At 49.6% G+C, this 23554-nt stretch overlaps 2 protein-coding genes across 3 annotated transcripts in view; both read left to right on the plus strand.

Annotated features, from left to right (window-relative positions):
• The window catches only part of PTK7 (protein tyrosine kinase 7 (inactive)), a gene marked incomplete at both ends in the record, with an annotated part of 64993 nt that extends 58909 nt beyond the window's left edge, over window positions 1-6084 (plus strand). Inside the window, 3 exons of the mRNA XM_080916615.1 lie at window positions 2649-2800; window positions 4678-4856; window positions 5924-6084. Of these exons, the coding sequence (XP_080772741.1) occupies window positions 2649-2800; window positions 4678-4856; window positions 5924-6084 (492 nt within the window). The remainder of the gene's footprint in view (window positions 1-2648; window positions 2801-4677; window positions 4857-5923) is intronic.
• Window positions 6085-14555: 8471 nt separating this feature from the next.
• SRF (serum response factor) lies at window positions 14556-22574 on the plus strand. 2 transcript variants are annotated; one of them, XM_080916924.1, is made up of 7 exons: window positions 14556-15389; window positions 16907-17173; window positions 18894-19155; window positions 19684-19803; window positions 20668-20859; window positions 21235-21311; window positions 21441-22574. In XM_080916924.1, the coding sequence occupies exons 1-7, from the start codon at window positions 14889-14891 to the stop codon at window positions 21534-21536; spliced, it is 1515 nt and encodes a 504-aa protein (XP_080773050.1). In that variant the 5' UTR covers window positions 14556-14888; the 3' UTR covers window positions 21537-22574. The 2 variants fall into 2 exon arrangements, with proteins under 2 accessions (XP_080773050.1, XP_080773051.1); XM_080916925.1 differs by lacking the exon at window positions 20668-20859.
• The last annotated feature ends 980 nt before the right edge of the window (window positions 22575-23554 follow it).

Here is a 23554-nt window from a genome sequence, read left to right on the forward strand (position 1 = left end):
GGCTGGCAGCGAGGCATGGTGTTTTGTGTCTGAAATGTAGTACTTGGGAAGTTGGGGCAAAAGATGGCCTGCCTTGAAGCCACATTCCGTCAGAGATACATAGTGAGTTCGAGACCAGTGTGTGCTGTACAGAGACCCTGACTCCAAAACACAATGAGAAAACAAGACAGGAAGGGAGTTGGGTACCTCTGTCATGTCTCTGGTGCTCTGACAGCCATCAGCACTTGGCTGCACACTGCCCTGCATGGTTTTACATCTATCTGGTCTTCAGTTCGATGAGGAAGTCTTCAGAGACTGGGTTCCATACCCTCCTAGGACAGCACTCATATCAGACAGAACTGCTTTAAAGGTCCAGACTGAGGGCTGAGAGACATGGCTCAAAGGTTAAGAGAGCTCACTGCTCTTCCTCAGGACCCAGGCTCAGTTTCCAGCCAGTGAGTTGACTCAAACCTCCTGGAACTCTAACTCCAGGGGAATCTGAGGCTTCGGACCTCCATAGGTTCCTGTGCTCGAATGTCAAAATCCAGGCACAGACAGACAAAGAGACCCCCACACAGAGTGATACATACACAGACACACTAAGAGATCCATGCACAGAAAGACAGAGCATAAACAGACCTGTACACACACACACACACACACACACACACACATACAAAGAGATGCATACACAGACACATCACACACAAAGAGATGCATACACAGACACATAAAGAGATGCATACACAGACAGACACACAGAGACCCACTCATAGATAGACCCACATACAGACAGATACACACACATACAATTAAAAATAATTCTTAAACATTTAAAAAAAAAAAAAAAAGCAGATTTAGCCAGGTGTGGCGGCTCACACCTGTGGCCTTAGCACTCTGGAGACAGTGGTATAAACATTTCCAGACTTTGAAGGTTCACTATACCGTGAGGTTCATGCCAGTCTGAGGAAAAGAGTATGTTGGTCAGAGGACAGCTTTATGAATCAGCTCTCTCCTTCCACCTTTATGTGGGCTGCAGGTCCTCGGGCTTGCCTTTACCCAGCAGCCACCTCTCCAGCCGCCATCTTACTTTTGTTCCTCCATGACTATATTCTGTGGTTGATGACTTCTCCCTTAGGGGTTCTAAGTGAATCTCTACAGTAGAGGAAGCAATCAGCGAGCCAGTTACTTGTCCAGAGGTTGAAGGGGCCCTCTTCATTTTTTAGTTATGTATGTGTATTTAGTTATTTATACTTTTTTAGAGTTTGATGTTATTAATTATTGTGTGTGTGTGGCTGTGGCCCACACATGCCAGTTTCTCCTTCACCATAGGCTCTGGGGATCTCGATCAGGTCTCAGGCTTGTGTGGCTGTTTCTGCATTCCAACACATCTAGATAGCTAGAGGAAATTCCTTTCTTTTTAATATTTAAGATTAAACAGACATTCTCCTGCTGAGCCATTCCCCACAGCCTTGTCCTATTTTTGTAAGAAGAATCCTGCTGGGCCTGTCTTTTAACATTTACTTCTGCCATTTAGATGAGGCAGTAGAGGTTCAAGGTTCAGCTTTTTCTGTTAAACTTTTGTTTATTGCTTATTTATTAGTGTTTCTATATGTATCTGCATACATTCTTGCTTGCAGCGGTCAGAGGACATCTTTAAAAAGTTGGTGTTCTTCCACCGTGAGCATCCCAGATAATAAACTCAGATCATCAGGCTTGGTGACAAGTGCCTTTGTCTTCGAGCCATTGATAGCCCAGAATCATGTATCTCCACCAGTACTCTCAAGTTTACAATATTCTGTAAAATTTTTTTTCTATAGCATAGAGCACCTTTGTGGTTGTAACCACCTTCAAGAACAGTTTTACAGGTTTTAGCTCTCTTGGGTGCTATGTTTTGTTTTGGGTTTAGTTTTACAAGACAGGGTTTCTCTGTGTAGCCTTGGCTGTCCTGGAACTTGTTCTGTAGACCAGGCTGGCCTCGAGCTTCTCCTGCCCCTGCCTCCCAAGTGTGTATGTACGCCACCACCATCCGACTTATAGTCTGCCTTCCTTGCCAGGAATCCTATCTTGGCCAGCCTTGGTATATTTTACCAGGAGCTTTTATGCATAACATTTAGTGCTTGCCTGGTATTTGAAAGTGTTAACACAGGGCTGGAGCGAAGGCCCAGCATCATTTGCTGCTCCAGAGGACTTGAGTTTGGCTCTCTGAACACAGGACAGTGAGTGGTTCATATCCAAACTGCTTGAAAGTCCAGTTCCAGGGGATGTGATATGTTGTTCTGCCTCTGTCTCCTGAGGACTGGGGTTAAAGGCCTGATCCATCCAGGGCCTCTCACTGAACTTACTGATTGGCTGGCCCAGCTGGCCAATGAGCCCTCTACATGGGTTCTTCGATCCAAACTCAGATGCTCCTTCTTGTACAACAGACACTTGGCCCACTGAGAGATCTTCACAGCCGCTTAATCGCACGTAATTAAACCTTCCAACAGCCTAGGGAAGCAGCTACTCTAGTCTTTTTCTGGAGAAGGTAGCTGAGGCTGTGGTGTTTGGGGTTTCCTAAGCAGTGCTCCAGGGGCACCTGGAGTAATGGAGACAAGGGAAAGGAATACTGGGTGGTCCCCTTCATCCCTAGTCCTGGGTTGTTCTCACAAGCTGTTCTCTCTCATCAGGTGGCCCTGTGTTCCCAGGTGGCCCTGGGCATGGAGCACTTGTCCAACAACCGCTTTGTGCACAAGGACTTAGCTGCTCGCAACTGCCTGGTCAGTGCCCAGAGGCAGGTGAAGGTGTCTGCACTGGGCCTCAGCAAGGATGTATACAACAGGTAGATGGGCTTGGGGGGGAGTGTGCTTTCGTTCCTTCCCAAGGGGGTCTGGGGGAGACAAGGCAGATGTAGTTTGTGAAGGGGGTAGCAAAGGGCTTCATGGCTGCTTAGCAGAACAATACAGGGGAGTGGGGGAGGGGGGCTAGAGCCTAACCTTCTGCTTTCTAAAGGCACAGTGGGTTCCCAGAAGTGACCCCAAGTTGCTGCTGGCTATGAATTTTCTGTAGTAATTAAAAAACAATTATCATAAGCCTTTAATCCCAGCACTTGGGAAGCAGAGGCAGGTGGGATCTGAGTTCGAGGGCAGCGTGGTCTACAGAGTGAGTTCTACGACAACCAGGGTTATACAGAGAAATCCTGCCTTGTAAAACTAAAACAAAGCAAAACAGAAGACAGCCCTGTATTATAAACCTAGAGTGGTTGGGTTTAGAGGTTGGTGAAAAAGAGAATATTTGTAGCTAGTTTGTATGTCATTAACTGTGCTCTGTAAGTTTTTGTAATTCAGGAACTGTTACTCTGAAGATTGAACCTTTGAGCTTACCCATTGTGGTCAGAGAATGTTCTAGGTTGCCAAAGATGCCACCTTGGGGGAATTCCCAGTCACCCCAGTTTCAGCTTACCCCTGTTTATCCAACTATTGCTTTGGTCATACTTTATTGCTAATAAATAAAGCCTTTTCTACTTTTTAATTAATATTTATATATTTTTTCAGTGTTGGGATCAAACGCAAGGTCTCACATATAGCCCTATGAATTTGGGGGGTGTTATGAGCCTAACCTTTAATGGCTGAGCCATCTCTCCAGCCCTCAATTTTTTCTAAAAAAATTTATTTATTTATTTATTTATTTATTTATTCATATTTTTTTTTAGTACACTGTTGCTGTCTTTAGACACACCAGAAGAGGGCATCAGATCACATTACAGATGGTTGTGAGCCACCATGTGGTTGCTGGGATTTGAACTCAGGACCTCTAGAAGAACAGTCAGTGCTCTTAACCACTGAGCCATCTCTCCAGCGCCCCCCCTTAAGAGATTTGTTTACTTATTTATTCATTAATCGGTTTTTAAAAATTTGAAACAGGATCTTGCTAAGCTCAGGCTGGCATTGAACTCACTCTATAGCTTAAGTAAGCCTTAAACTCATGATCCACCTGCCTCAGCCTTTCAAGTAGCTGGGATTACAGGCTTGTATCACCAGTCCTGGGTTGTTCTTTATGTTGTTTTATGAGTGTTTGCCAATAGGTGTATCTATGCACCATGCACGTGCCTAGTACCTGAGGAGTTTGGAAGAGGTCATCAAAGCCCCAGGGACTAGAGTTAGAGGTGGTTGTGAGCTACCATGAGGGCCCTGGGGATTGAACCCAGGTCTTGTAGAAGAGTAGCCAGTGCTCTTTACCTCTGAGCCATCTTTCCAACTCATCTAAATAGAATAAATATATTTATTTATATTCTATATATTTATAATAATATAAATATAATACATATTTATATTGTGTGTGTGTATATATACATATATATATATATATATATATATATATATATAAGTTTTGTATGGATGGGTATTTCATGTGCATGTATGTACCAGTGTGGTTGCTGAAAATTGAACCTGAGACCTCAAGACGAGCAGCCAGAGCTCTTAACCCACGAGTCATCCAGCCCCCTCTTACTGGAATTTTTAAACTATCAAACCTCACTCAAATGCATCCACATCCAGAGTTAATCCAGCATACTCCTGCGCTTAGCATACGTATTCTCAAGTCCTTTGAGTTCTTCTTTGGAAAAGACTGGCCCAGCCGGGGAGAGCCCTAGTTTGAGATGAGGTGGGCTCCTGGGCCTTGGCCTTCTCTGACCTAGTTTGTGTTACTTCTCCGTTGCAGTGAATACTACCACTTCCGCCAGGCCTGGGTACCTTTGCGTTGGATGTCCCCAGAGGCTGTCCTAGAGGGTGACTTCTCCACTAAGTCTGATGTCTGGGCCTTTGGTGTGCTCATGTGGGAAGTGTTCACTCATGGAGAGATGCCCCATGGTGGACAGGCAGATGATGAGGTGCTGGCAGGTAAGTAGCTGTGCTCCTGATATAACCCTCACTTTTCTCCATCCTGCCTCTGCTTGCTCAGCCTCCAGGGCAATCAAGCCTACCTCCTCTGGCACTTAGCAATTATGTCAATAGAACTCTGGGTGTTAAAAATATGTTACAGGCCAGTAAGGTGGCTCAGCAGGTTGAGGTACTTGACATCAAGCCTGATGATCCGAGTTCAATCCTCAAGACTCACGTAGTGGAAGGAGAGAACCAGATCTTCCCAACTGTCATGCGCACGCACATACACACACACACACACACACACACACACACACACACACACACCAATAAATAACTCATTTTTAAAAATACTGAAAAACAGGCTCAGGTTGTATAAGAAATGATAAAGCCTTGGCTGGTGTCTTCGTTAAGGTTTTACTGCTGTGAACAGACACCATGACCAATGCAAGTCTTATAAAAGACAACATTTAATTGGGGCTGGCTTACAGGCTCAGAGGTTCAGTCCATCATCATCAAGGCAGGAGCATGACAGCATCCAGGCAGGCCTGGTGCAGGAGGAGCTGAGAGTTCTACATCTTCATCCAAAGGAAGCCAGGAGCAAGACTTGTCATCCTCAGGCAGCTAGGAAGAGGGTCTTCAAGCCCACTCCCACAGTGACACACCTTCCAACAAGGCCACCCCTTCTAATAGTGCCACTTCCTGGGGCAAGCATATACAAACCACCACAGCTGGCATATGACAAGCCCTGGGTTCAGTCCCTAGTTTTTGAAAAGCACAAAATCACTCTGTTGGGATACTTTCATACTGGGTAATACTTATCCCCAGTGTCTCTTTCGGCTGCCAGTTGCTTGAGCTGCAAGAGGGACCCTGCCTACCAGCTGGAGAGAACTGGGGATCTGAGTTAATCTTTGTCTTCTAAGAGCTTTGCCATACTCTTAAAATGTGGTGCCCACCCATCACTGACCAGTACTCCCCAGAACAGACCAGTTCTTGAGTGAGCGCCATGGGAACCTCATGCCCCAGCAGGTATTGACAAAGCTGTTAAACATGTGGGCTAATGCTACCCCATGTGTGTTCCACAGACTTGCAGGCTGGGAAGGCTCGACTCCCACAGCCTGAAGGCTGCCCGTCTAAGCTCTACCGGCTGATGCAGCGATGCTGGGCCCTGAACCCCAAGGACCGGCCCTCCTTCAGCGAGATTGCCAGCACCTTGGGAGACAGCCCTGCAGACAGCAAGCAGTGAGGGAGCCTTGCAGGCTGTCCCCTCAGGATGGCGTGGGCAGGGAAGAACCCCTCTTGAGGGGAGCCTGTAGCATGAGGGGCAAGATAACCCTGTCCTTGGCCCTGGGGTCCCAGCCCAAGCACAGCAGGCATTGCTGAGGGCTGGCAGTGCCTAGGTGTTTCTCTTTGCCTCAGGCATTGGGGAGGCTGATTTAACCCAGGCTGGGTGACTAGGACCTTGTGCTGGGCATCTTTCTTTGTGACCCCTTCCCTTATCAGGGACAGTATGGGTACCTCAGGTAATCCCAATTTCTGGCCTGAGATTTCTTTTGGCCAGGTCAGCTCTGCCGCTAATCTGCCAATATTGCCTGGGAGGGCTGGGCTGGGGCTGAGCTAGGTTTGGGGGACTTCCTTAGTACACAGATATACTCAAAGTTCCAGGATAACTCTGGGCACACAGGACCAACAAGCCTCTTGGCCCATGGGTCCCACCTGGGGGCACCTAGCAGGTTGTGAAGGACACAGCAGTGGAATCCTCCTCACGGTGGGCTTGTTCACGCTAAGCCAGACCCCTGGCTCAGTCTCCTTTCCTCACCCTAAGTGCCTGGCAGATGAAGAAGTGTTCTTGGGAGCTTTTGACACTTATAACCCGCCCCTTTTGTATGCGCCATGGGCGGCCTTTGTATGTAATTGCAGCGTGGGGGTGGGTGGGCGTGGGGAGGTCTGGGTGGACCCTAGAGGAAGTAGGGAGGGAGGGCCACCCCTGCCTCATACTCTTATTGTTGTTGTTGTTTGATTGTTTTATGGTTTTGTTTTGTTTTTTGTTTTTTGTTTTTGTTTTTTTTACACTCAGCTGCTCTCAATAAAGAAGCCTTTTTTTTACAGCCTGTGTTTCAGACTCTTCACCACCTTTGTTCATGAATGGGGTTCTTTGTTTCCTTCTCTTTGCTGATCAGAAGTAAGGATGTGACTTCTTGACATATAGTAGGATGTGGATGGGACATCCCATAGATGCTGGTTCTGCGCTCTGTTCTCAGATGTCTTTGCCACCCAGGCCAGGAGTGTAGCAGTATGGTAGACATGGAGAGCCAGAAAAGGGGACAATGACATAGGCAGGCTCTGAGTCCCTGACTATGAAATTAGGAAGGCCAGGAGCTGGAGAAATGGCTTAGTAGCTAAGAGCACTAGCTGCTCTTGCTGAGGATTACAATTGGCTGTAACTCCAGTTCAGGGGATGGAACACTGTCCTTTGGCACCAGTGTGCCAAAAGTGGACAGCAGGCACACACATACTTATATGCAGGTAAAACAGGCTCTCACATGAATAAAAATCTTGAAAAGAAGAACACTAAAAAAAAAAAATAATAATAATGAGCCGGGAGCTGTGGTGGCCATACTTTAATTCTAGCACTCAGGAGGCAGAGGCAGAGGGATCTCTGTGAGTGAGGGGCAGTCCTGGTCTACAAAGCTGTTTGGGACAGCCAGGCCTGTTACACAGAGAAGCCATCTTGAACCACCCACTCCCACGCAAAATAAGCTGGGAAATGGCTCGTTGGTTAAGATTCTTCTTTGTTGATCTTGCAGAGGGCCCGGGCTCAATTCTTAGCACCCACATGGGCTTCAAAACCTTCTCCGTTTCTAGTTCTAGAGTATTAGACCCCGCCCTCTTCCCTCCTCAGGTATCAGGCACATATATGGCACATATACATTCAGACCAAACACCAGTATACATAAAATACATAAATATTTATTATTTTTAATACATACATGCATATATATCTTTTGGTGATGGCTGCATAAAATATATGCATACATATCAGGAAATATATAGAGAGAATGTAAATTTATATGTGTTTTTAATACATATTTCCTCATATTGTATATATTAGGATTACACACACATGTATATATGTAATGTATGTATATGTGTTAGGAAAGTAAGTACCTTAGGAGACAGGGTAGAGGATTGTGAGCTCCCCAGGCCTGCCGGAGCTACATAGTCTGTCAAAAGATCGGGAAAGAAGACTGCAGACCACCCAGTTAATGAAGTACTTTCTTGACATGCACAAAGCACTCATTTTGATCCCCAAACATAAATCAGGTATGGAGATACATTTCTGTACTCCCAGAATCTGGGGGGGGGGGTAGAGGCAGGGGGATCAAGCGCAGAGTCTTGACAGATGGTTTAGCCATTAAGAGTGTACACTGGCCGCTCTCCCAGGGCACCCAGACTTAACTCCCAAGTACCCACTTGGCTGCTCACCACTGTCTGCAACCCCGGTTCTAGGGTGTCTGCCTACATGGGGACCAGGCATACACATAGAACACAGACATACAAGCATGGAAAACACCCATAAACAAAAAGAATAAAAGCTACTCGAACAAAGTTCAAGGCCATCTTCAGCTACATAAAATGTATCATCTTTCCCTGACCTTCACCTCAAGCTTCGCCATTGTTTTCTTGGTGTTCTGTCCTTCCCTCTGCCTGTTTGGACCGAAATAGAGGTTACCTCTCTTCACTAACTTTCCTATCTCTGAAGGGTACCAGTGCTAGGAGATTCGCTAAGGTTAGTCTTGAACTCCTGATCAGCCTGCCTCTACTTCCCAAGTGCTGGGATGACAGGCATGTGCAGCTATGTCCAATTCAAAATTTTAACTCACCCTGGTTTTCTGTGCAGCCAGCATCAAAATCCATTTGACCCAGCTCTGTGCACTTTCTTCAGTTTTGCTTGAATACAAGAGAAAAAAAAATACATCAAAGTGTAATTCTGGTCGTCAAAACCATCCGATGGTAGGCACCTACATAAGGTGCCTACTGTCTCAAACCTAATCTAGAGCTAAGCACTGTTAGTGTTTGCAGCATGGTTTTCCAGAATTTTCCTGGGCACACTAGCTCATGATTTCCTTTCAGCTGTGTAACCTAAGTCCCTCTACCTCAGCATGAAAGATATTGTGACTTTTTTTTTCTTTTGGTGACAATCTCTGTTATATAGTTTAGCTGTCTCAAAACATGGTATGTAAATCAGGCTGGTCTCAAACTCATAGATTCACTTGCCTCTTGCTCCTCACCAAGTGCTGGGATTAAAGGCCCTTTTTAACTTTTTTTGTATATGGGTGTGTGACCGGCATGTATATGTACAGAGCCAGAAGATGGCACTGGGGGCTGGATAGGTGGTTCAGCACTGACTGCTCTTCCAGAGGTCTTGAGTTTAATTCCAGCACCCACATGGTGGTTCACAACCATCTGTAATGGGATCCAGATGCCCTTTTCTGGTGTGTCTGAAGACACCTACAATGTACATGAAAGAAATGAAGAATTCTTTAAAAAAAAAAAAAAAAAAAAAAAAAAAAAGATGGCATTGGATCTCCTGGAGCTGGGGTACAGATGACTGTGAGTTGCCATGTGGGTGCTGGGAACTGAACCCAGGTCCTCTGCAAGAGCAGCCAGTGACTGCTAAGCTCTTTCCAGCCCGTATGTCAATAATTTTTAAAGATTTTCTTTCTTAGACTGGAGAGATGGCTCAGCAGTACCTACATGGCAGAACACAACTGGCTGTAACTCCAGGTCCAGAGGATCTGACACACACACACAAACACACAGGCAAAATATCAATGCACATGAAATAAGAGTCAGGATTTACTCGTGTGTGTGTGTGTGTACCTGTGAATGCAGACTTGTGAAGAGGGTGCTAAATTTCTTGAAGCTAGTAAGCCACCCAACATGGATGCTGGGATCCCAACTCCGATCCTCTAGAAAGGCAGTGAGCACTTTTAACCATGGAGCCCTTTCCAGTCCATGATTGGCATTTACATTTTTTTTTGTGTGTGGGTGTTTTATCTGTCTGTGTACCATGCATATGCCTGGTGCCCGAGGAGGCCAGAAGCAACCATTGGCTCTTTCTTGGAACTGTGAGCTACCATGTGGAACCAACTCCTGCATACTATGATGTGCATACATGCACAGGTGAACACACACAAATGTAATAATGTAATTTTTTAAAACACCAAATAAATTTTATATTATCCAAATAAAACACATCTCTAAATTTTAGTTCAGGGCTTCATATACTCCAGGCTGGCCTCTAACTCATTATGTAGCCAAGGATAGCCTTAAACTTTTTTCCCTAATAGTCTTGCTTCCACCTCCAGAGCCCTGAGCTTCCAGGTATATGCCATGTTGCCTGTTATATGTTGGCCTAGTAGGCAAGAACTCTAAAACTTTGCTACGTCTCCCACACCAATGAATCCATTTTTTAAAAAAAGATTTTTTGTATGTGCATGGGCATTATGCCTGCATGTTTGTCAGTGTACCACGTGTGCCTGATGCCTACATTGACCAGAAGAGTGTGTGCCCAATAATTGGTTGTGACAGATGGCTGTGAGTTGGCATAGAGGTGCTGGGAACCAAACCTAAGTTCTCTCCAAGAACAGCCGGTGCTCTTGACCATTGAGCCATCTCTCCAACGTGGGATTCCAATTCTGATTCTACATCAGCAATGGCTTTGGCCCCTGAACCTGCAGTCATCTAGTATGATAGGGATCCTAGTGGGAGCCCTCCTTTCCTGTGGTGACAGGAATGAGTGTTAATGAAGTCCTCCTAAGAAAGCTGTGGCAGGATCCAGTGAACCAGGAGAAAGAGCAGCACCTTGGCTAGAAAGCTGAGGATAGGGTAGTGTCACCCCAAATTCCTCCCATGGGGGATGAGATAGAGAACTGCCTCACAGTACAGGACTCAGAATTCTTTGGAAGCAGGGTAGGGTGAAACCACAGGGTCGATGATTTCAGATTGGGCTGCTTAGACAACCCCTACCTTACCCCTCCCTGCTCTATCTGTGGCCCTTGAACCCTTCCAGAACCTACTTGTGTTATCAGACCTATTCTGCCTCTTAAGCTGATGCATCCATATGTTTAAGTGCCTGTGGTGTAAATTAGTAGGGAAGGAAACACTCATGAAATGGAGGTGAGGAGGGAGACTAGCTCCTATTTTTGGAGACCTAGGGACTAAACCTACATTATGTGTGTTGGTACACATATATACATACTATATTACAAATCTCTTGCTATTTCTCAACATCTTCTGGACCGTGACTCATAGTAAATAGTGCAATGAACATTGTCACCCAGCACACATATAAAGCAGATGAAATCAATTTTATACCCTCTTGACCTATAAAATTGTACTTATATATGGCTCAGCTTCTATACAATGCAAACAAAAGTGGTTGGTGGCTTTTAGTTTTTGTTGATTGTATGTGTGTGTGTGTGTGTGTGTGTTTTGAGAAAGGGTCTCACTATGTAGTCCTGGCTGGCCTGGAACTCACAGACATTGGTATGCCTCCACCTCCTGAGTTCTGAGATTACTGACATATTCCAGTTCACCCAGCCCAAATGGGAGTTCTATGTAACAATACTAAAACTGGGGTGTGGTGGCTCTAGCCCATTGCAATACTTGTTCAAAGTCTTTCTCAGTTACATAGTTAATTCATTCCCAGCCTATGATAATTGAGACTTTGATACTTGATATTTAACTTTATGTTTTGCGTGAGTGTGGCAGCCATAGGATAGCTTTGACATCCCACAGAGTCTGTCCACTCAATTAATTTACTGGTTTTCAAAGACAGGGTTTCTCTGTGAAGCCCTGTCTGTCCTGGTGCTCACTCTGTAGACCAGGCTGGCCTTGAACTCAGAGATCTGTCTGCTTCTGCATCCAGAGTGCTGGACCTAAAGGTGTGCCTGGCCAGTTTGTTTTTTATTTAAAATTGTTTATTACACTTTATTTGTGCCTGTGTGGGGGAATATATGGACTACGGTGTATGTGGATACAGAAAACAACTTCTGAGAGTGGAGTCTTTTCTCCCACCATCTTCTTCAGGATGACTTCAGTAATCAGGTCTGGCAGTAAGTGCCTTTACCCAGAGTCATGTCACTAGCCCAGTCATATTGTTGTGGCATGGCTCCTTGCTCCAATGGAGGCTGCCAGGTGACCAAGGTCCCTAGCCGTCTGCCTGTCTCTTCCTAGCACTGAAATAGATAAAAGCATGGGCCACCAAAGCTGGCTTAATTTTTGACATGAGTTCTGGGATTTGAACTCAGGTCTTTAAGTTTTTGGCTCAGTCCTTAATCTTGTGTGTGTGCGCGCGTGCACTGGCACGCATTATTATATTACTAGGCTAGCCCTTTTAGAGATCCTCCTGGGTATTGCAGGAATGAGCCACCCATCTTGTTAGCTTATTTGTTCAAAAACCAGTACAATGAATCAATCACTTTATCTTCACAACATCTAAAGGAAACCCATTTCATTAAACATACCAAGATGTTTGTCCACAGATTGGGGCGACTTGCCACATGTAGTCCCTATTACCTAGCCTCAGACCACTTCTGTCTTAGAGTTTTACTGCTGTGAACAGACACCATGACCAAGGCAACCCTTATGAGAACAACATTTAATTAGGGCTGGCTTACAGGTTCAGAGGTTCAGTCCATTATCATCAAGGCAGGAACATGGCAGCATCCAGGCAGGCATGGTGCAGGCAGAGCTGAGAGCTCTACATCTTCCTCTGAAGGCTGCTAGGAGAATACTGGCTTCTAGGCAGCTAGGATGAGGGTCTTAAAGCCCACACCCACATCTACAAACCTATTCCAATAAGGTCATACCTTCAAATAGTGCCACTCCCTAGGCCAATCGTATACAAACTATCACAACTGCCGTGGCTTTCTTTACTCTTTGACCCCTTTAAATCTGTATTCAGAATCTGAGGGATGGGCACTTATTGCTGTGATGAAACACCATGACCAAAAAGCAAGTTGGGGGGAAAAGGGTTTATTCAGCTTACACTTCCACATTGCTGTTCACCACCAAAGGAAGTCAGGACTGGAACTCAGGAGATGCTCAGGAGTAACCTGGAGGCAGGAGCTGGTGTAGAGGCCATGGAAGGTGCTGCTTACCAGAATGCTCTCCTGACTTGCTCAGCCTGCTTTCTTATAGAACCCAGGACCACCTGCACAGGGATGGCATCACCCACAATGGGTTGGGCCTCCCCCCTTGATCACTAATTGACTCTCTGATGCCTCTAGTTGGTGTCAAGTTGACACCAAACCAGCCACAACAAGTACCAACACCAGAGAATGGACCATGTTTGCAGGCACAGGCAGACAGACTTTTTATTTGGATAATTGTTTAGATTTATTTTTATGCACATTGGTGTTTTGCCTACATGTATGTCTGTGAAGATGTTAAATCACCTGGAACTGGCGTTAAAGACAGCTGTGATCTGCCATGTGGGTGCTGGGAATTGAACCTCTAGAAGAGCAGCCAGTGCTCTTAATCGCTGAGCCATCTCGCCTGCCCCCTATGTTTGAATAATTTTCTTTTTGACTGGTCTTGCTATACAGTTCTGGCTGGCTTGGCACTCACTACATAGCTCAGGTTGGTCTTGAACTCCGGGCAATTCTCCTGCCTCAGTCTCAGGAATAGCTAGAATTAAATGTGTGCACCACACAGATGAGTCAGACTTAAATAGTTTCAGTAACAGAAGTCCACGATAGTTTCTCTATCTTGGAAGGAAAACTCCGACTCTCAGACCCTTAACCTGGGCTTTGTAACACTCACGTTTTAACCTTTTTTTTTTTTTTTTTTTTTTTTTTTTTAATTCTCCTATGGACCTGTAATATCGATCACTCCCTTTCTTAAATTTTCTATCCCACTGTACTTTCAGGCCTTTGCTTTATCCTTGAGACCACCCCCTCTCTTTCAGCATAGCCAGCAGCTGGAAGTCTTCACTGACCTCTCACTCTCCGCCCTGCCCCCATCATGGATGGGAGGACGTCTCTGTGCCTCCTCCTCCAGATGTGTGTCTGCCAAAGACACCCCTCCACTCCTAGTGTAGAGGATGATGAACGATGTGACCGCGCAGCCAGACTTGTGGGGAAGTGTTGATCCTTTGAAAAGAGAGGGAAGGGCAAGTGTGTGTGGTAGGGAAGCGAGTGGAGCCGCTGGGCTGAGTCTAAACATTCAAGTTCCCTTGGCTTCAACCACTTTACCTCCCTCAGGAAGTGGTGGGAGAAGCGCTCCAATCTATCCTTGTACACCTTCGCTGAAACTAAGAAGTATTTTTCCTCATTTATGTTAAACCCCAACCCATTCGGGGGTTCCCTCTTGTGCCTTCCAGTCCTCTCCCAGGCTTTCTCTATGATAGTTTCAATAATCCACTACTCTCCAACACAGGGGGGCGGAACTGGCTCCGCTCCACTGTTCCTTTAAGGAGTTGGCTCCTCCCCTCTACGGAATCGCGGTCTGACGCGGGATGACAGCAGCGAGTTCGGTATGTCTATGCAAATAAGTGTCCCCTTCGGGCCAATGGGGAGCGGAGGTGCCGGAAGCGCGGACCAATGGGGCGGGGGCGCTGGGGCTCGCCATATAAGGAGCGGCCTCGCCATAAAAGGAAACATTGTATCTCTTTATATGGGGGGGGAAGGGTTGGGGGATACCTCCGCCGCCAGCGCGTGGTCCCGGCCCCCTCCACCCGCGGTCTCGGCCGCGGCCAGCAGCCCCTGCCCCGCGGGGGACGCTGACGGCCGCAGGGCGCGCCTCCCCGGCACACGGACAGGGGGCGCTGCGCGCGGCCTGGGGCAACCCCAGCCATAGGGGCAGGAAAGTGAGGGCCCAGGTCGGCCCAGGCGTGCAGGGGCTCCGGGTTCGCAGCGGCGGCCGCGGCAGCGAGAGCGGCTTTAGCAGCGGCGGGAGTGCCGGGTGGAACCGGGAAGCCGATGGCGGCGGCGGTCCCGATTCCTCGCTGACTTGCCTGTCCGCCCTCCCGCACTGAGCGCCATGTTACCGAGCCAAGCTGGGGCCGCGGCGGCTCTGGGCCGGGGCTCGGCCCTGGGGGGCAGCCTGAACCGGACCCCGACGGGGCGGCCCGGCAGCGGCGGTGGAACTCGCGGGGCGAACGGGGGCCGGGTCCCCGGGAACGGCGCGGGACTCGGCCCGGGTCGTCTGGAGCGGGAGGCTGCAGCGGCAGCGGCGCCCACCGCCGGGGCCCTCTACAGCGGCAGCGAGGGCGACTCTGAGTCCGGCGAGGAGGAGGAGCTGGGCGCCGAGCGGCGCGGCCTGAAGCGGAGTCTGAGCGAGATGGAACTCGGCGTGGTGGTCGGTGGGCCTGAGGCAGCGGCGGCGGCCACCGGGGGCTACGGGCCCGTGAGCGGCGCGGTGAGCGGGGCCAAGCCGGGGAAGAAGACCCGCGGCCGCGTGAAGATCAAGATGGAGTTTATCGACAACAAGCTGCGGCGCTACACGACCTTCAGCAAGAGGAAGACGGGCATCATGAAGAAGGTACCCGAGGCGGAGGTTGGCGCGCCCCGGGGGGACCTGAAGGGTGGGTGCGCTCTTAGGTAGCCCGGGAGCAAGACAGAGCAGAGGAGGAGGTGAGAGGCGGGCTAGTCCGCAGGAGGTGTGTGGGAGGGGATGGTTGTACCCGGGCCGGGCGAAAGGGGAGGGGCCGCCGGGGAAATATGGGGAGAGGGGAGATGCTGCGAACGTCCGGAATCCAGGGCAGAGGCGCCGAGGTGGGAGTGACCAGCGCGCGGGGGACCGAGGGTCCTGGAGGAGTGCAGGAGTGAACAGGGGCCGGCAGGAAGGTGGATAACTAGACGCGGAGATGAGCAGATCCAGTGTCCTGGTGTGCGGGAAGGGCGGTGGAAAAGGGAGCGGAAGGTTTGGAGATGAGGAGGCAGGGGTTGGATGACAGCAGTGGGCGAGCTTGAGTGGGACGAAAGGTGGGCATCGCTAGAATTGTGCGGGCTTGAAGGACAGGCAGGGTTAGGAACCAGGTGAGGAAGCTAGGCGGGAGAACTGCTGCTGCCTTGAGGAACAGCAGGCTGGGACCAAGTCCCGCCCTGGCCATGTGTCTTCCGTTGCTTTCTGTGGAAATCTCACGCTGCCCCGGGGCTTGCTGCAGAGTCGCCGGTCTTTGGGACAGGTAGGGTTTCCAGAGAGCATGCATGGAATGTTGGGGAAAGTCAGGAAGATTTGTAGAAGTATCATTTGCCAGCTGATATCCTATCACAAGTGGCAAGGATAAGAGTTGTCCTGGAGTCTAGGAGATATGGGAAGCAGAGGGACTGGGAACCCACCTACAACCTGGGTGGGAACCAGTGTTACCTGTTCCTTGTAGAAGCTACAACTGCTTCCAAGGTGGGTTCTGCATTTTAGCTGGGGCTCTCATAGCAGGGTATCTATTGCACATGTAGCTCTCATCGTTTTGGGTGCTCTCTCTTATCAGTAACCCTAGATCATCATGGAGAAGGTTTTGGGAAAAAGTAGAAAGTACCTTTCCTCCTTCCTTATCCTTCCACCCCAAGGAGCAGTATATAGTATTACAGGGCAAAAGAAGTTAGGCTATGGCAACAGGTTAGAGCCTGTGCAGCTTTTTGGCAGGAACATGGGCAGTTTGGCAGTTAATGTGGCTGTTACCACAAATGTGAAGTGTGAGTTCTAGTGTGGTCCGACCTCACTGTCCCTATGACAGTGAGGAGGAAGCAGACACCAAGCAGTGTTGGGATGGCCGATTGTGGCTTTGTGTGTCCACCTTGAGGTTCTATGCTCAATCCCTGCTGGAAGCTATTCCTGTTTGCTTGGGGTATCTGCAGGCCATGGGCCTACTTCTTAAAGGACATACGTAGTTTCTCTGCTTCCAGCTCACCTTGAGCTATCTAGATAGGACCCTGCTACAGTCTCTAGAGACGAAGGTCATCCTAGGAGTCGGCCCTAGAGATCACCATATAAGTTTTCCCCAGGGAAGTAGAGAGGAAAAGTGTTGCTGACCTACCCATCTCTTCCCGACTCCCCAGGCCTATGAGCTGTCCACGCTGACAGGGACACAGGTGCTGTTGCTGGTGGCCAGTGAGACAGGCCATGTGTATACCTTTGCCACCCGCAAACTGCAGCCCATGATCACCAGTGAGACCGGCAAGGCGCTGATTCAGACCTGCCTCAACTCACCAGACTCTCCGCCCCGCTCAGACCCTACCACAGACCAGAGAATGAGTGCCACTGGCTTTGAGGAGCCAGATCTCACCTACCAGGTGTCGGAATCTGACAGCAGTGGGGAAACCAAGGTGTGTTTTTTTGGGTCTCCTGTGGGGGGCCGGGGGGGGGGGGAGATTTCCTTTCTTGGACTAGCACAGGTACGTAGACGCTCTTAGTGATGAGGAGCGGGGTCAGGTTAGTGTTCCTTATCCTAGGAGACAGGTGTCCATCCTCCATTCCTGACAGGAGGCCGTCCCCCTAGATAAGCGGGCGGCCTCCGTGCCCATATAAGGCCGGTTCGGGCTCCACGCCGGCCTCCCGCCCGCAGCCCGCCTGCCTGGCAAGGCTTTTGCATTCCTCCCGCCAGCTGTCTCCCCGCTGGGGGCGGGGGTGTAGTTTGGCCCTGCCCTCCTGGCATGCTGGGAATTGGAAGGGAGCTCTCCGGGTCCAGGGTCCTGAGAACTCACTACAGTTGCCAAGAGGGGCAGTCAGATTGGGCAAAAGGAACTACCTTAGTAGTGAGCCTTATACTGGGTTTCGGATACCCAGACCTGGGCTGTTAGAAAGAGCTTGCTGGTAAGGATGCCAGCTCTAGTTAAGCCTCCCCCTTATTCCCAGTAAGGAAAGAGGGGCGGGCCTTCCTGCTTGCTGTTTGTGGAGCTCCGCCTTCTGGGTGATTAAGAACTAGCCAATGGGAGGAAGCGGCACTGTTTGCCTTAGCAACGCCTTTACCAATCAACAGTCTTGGGGACAGTTGCTTAGCAAACATCCCGGTCTGACCCACCCCTGCTTTTTGAATCCTCTGCCTGAAGTCAGGATCTAGGCCTAGTGGCTTGGTTCTTAAGTCCTGGCTTCTTTCTCACTGTTAAGAACACAGACCTCCTTCAGAGAGTCAGTACTCCCTTTTGTTAGTTACCTGTTATCTGCAACCATTTCCAGGTGTCTGTAGGCCTCTTTTCTATGCACATGGTTAGGTCCCTTGGTCTTTGATCTAAAGTGCTTCCCTGTCGGATCTTCATGAGCCCTCACAAACTTTATGTTCTTTGAAAAATCCCAGTCCCTGCTTTAGAGCCCATCAGTTCCGAGCTGTAAAAAAATTTTTTTAGAGAGAGCATAAGCCCATTGCTCTCATTTGTCAAAGAGGAAATTAGAGTGAATAAAATGGGAGTGAGTATCTCAGGGTCGCCCTGATAGTCACTGCCAGAGCTAGAAACAGACTGGATGGGCTTTGTGCAGTTTACTGGGGCAAAGAATGCAGTGGGGTTTTCATTCTAAGAGCAAATGTCTATTTTTATCTTGGTTTTAGCCAGATGCTTTTTTTAAAGTGGTTTAAAGAATGTTTGATCTTCTTAACAGCCTCTGAGTTAAGTAGTTGTATTTTTTTATTGTTTTGTAATATTCATTTATTATTTTGAGACATGGTATCTCTATGTAGGTCTGGCTATCCTAGAACTTCTATAGACCAGCCTGACTTCCAACTCACTGAGACCCTCCTGCCTATGCCTTCTGAGTGCTGGGATTATAGGCATTTGCCATTATACCTGGCTCTATGTTTTTAATATTTAAACTTTGAGACAGGGTCTCACTGTATAGACTAAGCTAGCCTTGAGCTCATGGCAATCCTTCTGCCCCAGCTTCCACGTGCTGGGATTCCAGGCCTTGCCACCATGCCCAGCAGCGGCTTCATGTCTTGCGAGGTTGCTTTAACTGAAGTATGGATTTGAGCCTGAATTCTCAGTTCACACAAAGCTACTGCAGGGATAAGGCCCCTGTTAGAAGCTCACTGCTCCATCTTTACTCTGGGTATAGGACACACTGAAGCCAGCATTCACAGTCACCAACCTGCCGGGTACCACCTCCACAATCCAAACAGCACCCAGCACCTCTACCACCATGCAAGTCAGCAGCGGCCCCTCCTTCCCCATCACCAACTACCTGGCACCAGTGTCTGCTAGTGTCAGCCCCAGCGCTGTCAGCAGTGCCAACGGGACTGTGCTCAAGAGTACAGGCAGCGGCCCTGTCTCCTCTGGGGGCCTTATGCAGCTGCCTACCAGCTTCACCCTCATGCCTGGTGAGTCACAATGGGCAGGGAGAGGTTTGTTCTCTCTGGGACAAATTGAGGATGTTAAGAGTGATTTTAGGGCTAGCACCAGGAGGACCTCTTTCTTTGACAAGTAGGGTAAACGTGGATTAGAGCCAAAGAAAATCATCTCACCTCTCTGTGGAAGACAAGCTCTGCCCAGTGAGATTCCTGTTGTCAGCTTCTGAGTTCCATCTCTACACTGGTCTTGACTGGCCAGCTTGCCCTTGCACCTCCATTGCTGTGGAGATCGTTTTCCCACTTGTGTGTTGTGACTGGGGGCAGATTATGGCCCTGAGGGGTTAAAGATAGCTTGAGGGTCAGCTGAAGAAAATGGAGGAGCAAAGCTTGGGACAGGAAGAAGAGGGAAGTCACCTCATTCAGAGCATGTAGACTTCTTCAGGTCCCAGGGGAAAATGATAGGAATTGAGAGCCATTGTATGGGGTTGTAGTGCTCCAGCATGTGTGAAGGTGACACCTGCCCAGGCTGGAGCCCAAGACAAACTCTGTGTTTTATAGGTGGGGCCGTGGCCCAGCAGGTTCCTGTGCAGGCCATTCATGTGCACCAGGCCCCACAGCAAGCGTCTCCCTCTCGTGACAGCAGCACAGACCTCACGCAGACCTCCTCCAGCGGGACAGGTATAACTCCTTGCCACTCCCCTCCCCCACCCCACTATCTTGCTTTCCCACAGGAAGCCTAGAAGTAGGCACTTAGCAGCGTGTCTCCCCTGTACTGGGGACCCCAGGGAATCATTAAGTAGAAACTGGGGCTTTTGGCCTCATCCTTACAGGAAAGCTAGGTAAGCCTGGCTGAGGTCTGAAGCCTGCTCTGCAGTGAGGAATCAAGGAAGAAATAAGGAACCATTGAAAAATTATCTGCTCAGTAACCAGGGAGGACCAAGTACACTTACCACCGCATGGGACACTATAGGTCTCACATAGCTCCAGTTCCTCTCAGCTGCCGTTGGTCTTTTCAGGAGTTATAGTGAACTCTCACATGTAAGTTACTTATTTATTACACATTAGCTGAATCCCTTCTGGTCTAGGGACTGGAGTAGCTGGGAATTGGAGGGACACGCAAGAGTCTCAAGTGAGTCAGAATCTGCACTTTAGTAAGTTCCTACGTTAACATCTGAGATGTGCTTGTCTCAAGGATGAACTTTTTAGGTGTAAGTTTAGGGAGAGGAAGGAGGACATGACCGATGGAGTTTCCTGAGAGACCGCCTTGACTTTCCTGGGAGGAAGTCATCGTTGGGATCCTAGGTTCTGGGGACAGACTTTGATGGATATGCAGTCCCATAGCAGGACGGTGAGCTGTTGAGTTCAGAGGAAAAAGCTAGGTTTTGTTTTTGTTGTTGTTGACCAGGAGCAAAGAAACAAGCTTTTGACAAAACTTGTGACAGAGGACATGGTACAAAGATGGTGAAGGTTAGAATCCTGGGGCAGGATGAGAGAGAGATTCCAGGAGGGATCAGCTCCCTGATGTGTGTCTGTGTTTTCCAGTGACGTTGCCCGCCACCATCATGACGTCGTCTGTACCCACAACTGTGGGTGGCCACATGATGTACCCTAGTCCCCATGCAGTGATGTATGCCCCCACCTCGGGCCTGGCTGATGGCAGCCTCACCGTGCTCAATGCCTTCTCTCAGGCACCATCCACCATGCAGGTGTCCCACAGCCAGGTCCAGGAGCAAGGTGAGGGAAGGGCTAGGGCTGAAGAAAGAAGGACCATTCATTTCTCCCTTCATAGGCGCTCATATGTGCCCCAGCTCCAACGCTGACATGCACCCTCACCCGCGTTTCCCTCCCAGTGCCCACACGTACTCCTGCACAAGCGCACAGACTTGGACGTTCTCACACTCAGTGGACAATTGCCCTGATTCGTTTGCACACCCATGCGCGTGTAACCCTCACACTACAGGCACTTTCATGCTTTTCGGGAGACACTGGGGCACACAACCTTGGGCACGTGTCTGAGGCTTCCCAGTCACTTGTGAATATCACGCTCCTCCAATATCTAGAGCCCCTCCTGAGCAAGTGAATGAGTATCTCCTGCGCTTTCCGATGCAGGTGGCGTCCCTCAGGTGTTCCTGACAGCACCGTCTGGGACCGTGCAGATCCCCGTGTCTGCAGTTCAGCTTCACCAGGTAAGGTGCACCTCCTACTATCTGGTTCTGCTTAGGCTTGTGCTGGACCGGCAGGCCAGCAGGGGGCGCCTGAGCCTGCTCGTCCGTCTGGTCTCCCACCTCCGTCCTCACACTCCTCCCTCCTTACAGATGGCTGTGATTGGGCAGCAAGCTGGGAGCAGCAGCAACCTCACCGAGCTACAGGTGGTGAATTTGGACGCCACCCACAGCACCAAGAGTGAATGATCCGCCCGCCACCCTGGACAGACGGCCCAAGGGACGGCACCACTTATTTATTGTTGCCTTTCACGGTTTCTTCACACACACATTGACTGGCCGAAGGAGGGAGGCGGGGAGAAGGAGGGGCAGCCACAGGACTATGCCCTCTCACTCCAGCCAAAGAAACGGGCCTGCCTGCCCTCCGCCTGCCCTCCCCCAGGTCCCCTCCTCCTGCTCTACCGTCCTGCAGTTGATGGTGGAGCGTTTCTCCCTCCTCAGACCCCTTGCCAGCTTGGCTCAATGTTTGCTATGAGTATTAGCTTACCCAATGGGACTGTGCCCACCCTCCCCCTCACAGGCCTTCTGTGGGACTGGGCACAGTGTCCCCTCTGAGGAAGCGTTTGGGGCCCTCTCTCCAGCCTCTTTGGCTACGTCTGGCTAGCTCTGTGTCTGCCACGGTTTGGGTCAAAAGAGCCCTGCCCCTGCCCCTCAGGGAGCCAGCTGGGAGAGATGGGGGCTTCTTCCCTCACGCGGTCGCCCTCTGCTCCTTTCAGCTCCTGAGACAGCTGGGCCTGTGCACCGGGCAGGTTATTGGGCCGCCTGCCCTGCCTTGCCTCTCTGTCCCATGGACCTCCAGGGGCTCTTGGGTTGGAGGGAACCACTCTTAGTGTTCTCTTCCTCCCCTTGTTTCCCCCCACTCCCAGCTGCTTTACTCAAAGTTGATTTTGAACTTTTTATTTGAGGAGATGAAGTGAAAACAAATCTATAAATATATATTTTTAAAATATTTAACTTTTTTTTAATGGCGTTTTTCTCATCCCCCTCCCTGCCCAAACTCCTCTTTCCTAGGGAAGCTCTTGGGCTCCCTAGAACTGTCTGGGCCCCTGGGGACAGCCACCTCATGAGCTCCCGGTCCCCCAATGTGTATATTGGGAGATTCTGGGATTGTTCCACATCCTGGGTTCTTTCCAGGAGAAAGCTGGGGGAGGGGCCCTCAGGCCATGCCACAAAAGGGGGGTGGGAGGGTGACCCACAGTTCTAGGCCTCTTTTGCCCTCGAGGGTTGTTGCTGGGAAGAGGGAGACCAAATGTGGGGGTGGGTGGGAGGGGTCAGGTAGCAGAGATTGATTTCATTTGCACCACAGCATGATCATTGCAGCCTGTGCTCCCCCAGGCTTGCCACTGTCTGGGGCCCAAGTTGCAGTGAGCAGGGTGGGGTTTGGGAGGTAGGGAGACAGGAATGGGGGTCAGAGTGCAGCAATGGGGGGCCAGACGTGGGCAACTCTCCCAGGGAGTGAGCAGCTACTGTAACTTTTTTAAATTAAGACAAAAAGCCTTGAAGAAAATGACTTTATTTTTCTAAGTGTAACCTCAGTATTTATGTAATTTGTACAGGGCCATGCCCCACTCCTTAAAATCCCCTTGGGGACCTTGAGGGTGGGCTAGCATAGGGGAGGGTGTTTTACCCAGAGTCAGCCAGCCTAAACCACCTGTTTAAAGGAGCTTTTTCAGGAGGTCAGTAGGGTAGGGTGTCACTAACCCCTTGCTACTGCCTTCAGTAGGAACTAGCTGCTTCTGTGGTTAGGTGAAGGGGTAGAGGAAGGTTTTATGCACATTCTAGGTATGGGGATGATCTGCTGACATGGTTGAGAGCCCCCTTAACCTCTAATCCCCATTGCTGTCTTCCCCAGCTGGGATGCCACCTTTCTGGCCTTTCTCCTGGAAATAGCTGGGGCTTTTGGGTGGCTTTCAAGACTGGGGCATGGTAAACCAGGGGCCAGAGTTGGGGAGCTTGGGACTCAGGTCTGTAACTGCTCAGCTCCCTCCTCTGCTCGCTTTACTCCATGACGCCCCGCCCATTCACGGCCCCTCCCCCACACCGGAGGAAGTGTTGATTCCTCACAAAAGAGAGCCGGGTGAGTGAATGAGGCGAAGTGCTTACCACAACGTGTGCTGTGTGATTGTGGCCTTGGGAGAACCTGTTTGTCAGGACTGAGGTGGCATTTCTATGTGCAGCAACCCTTGGTGTTTCCCTTCCTAAGTGGC

This window comes from Micromys minutus (assembly GCF_963924665.1).
Source record: "Micromys minutus genome assembly, chromosome: 5".
Classification (NCBI taxonomy): Eukaryota; Metazoa; Chordata; class Mammalia; order Rodentia; family Muridae; genus Micromys; species Micromys minutus.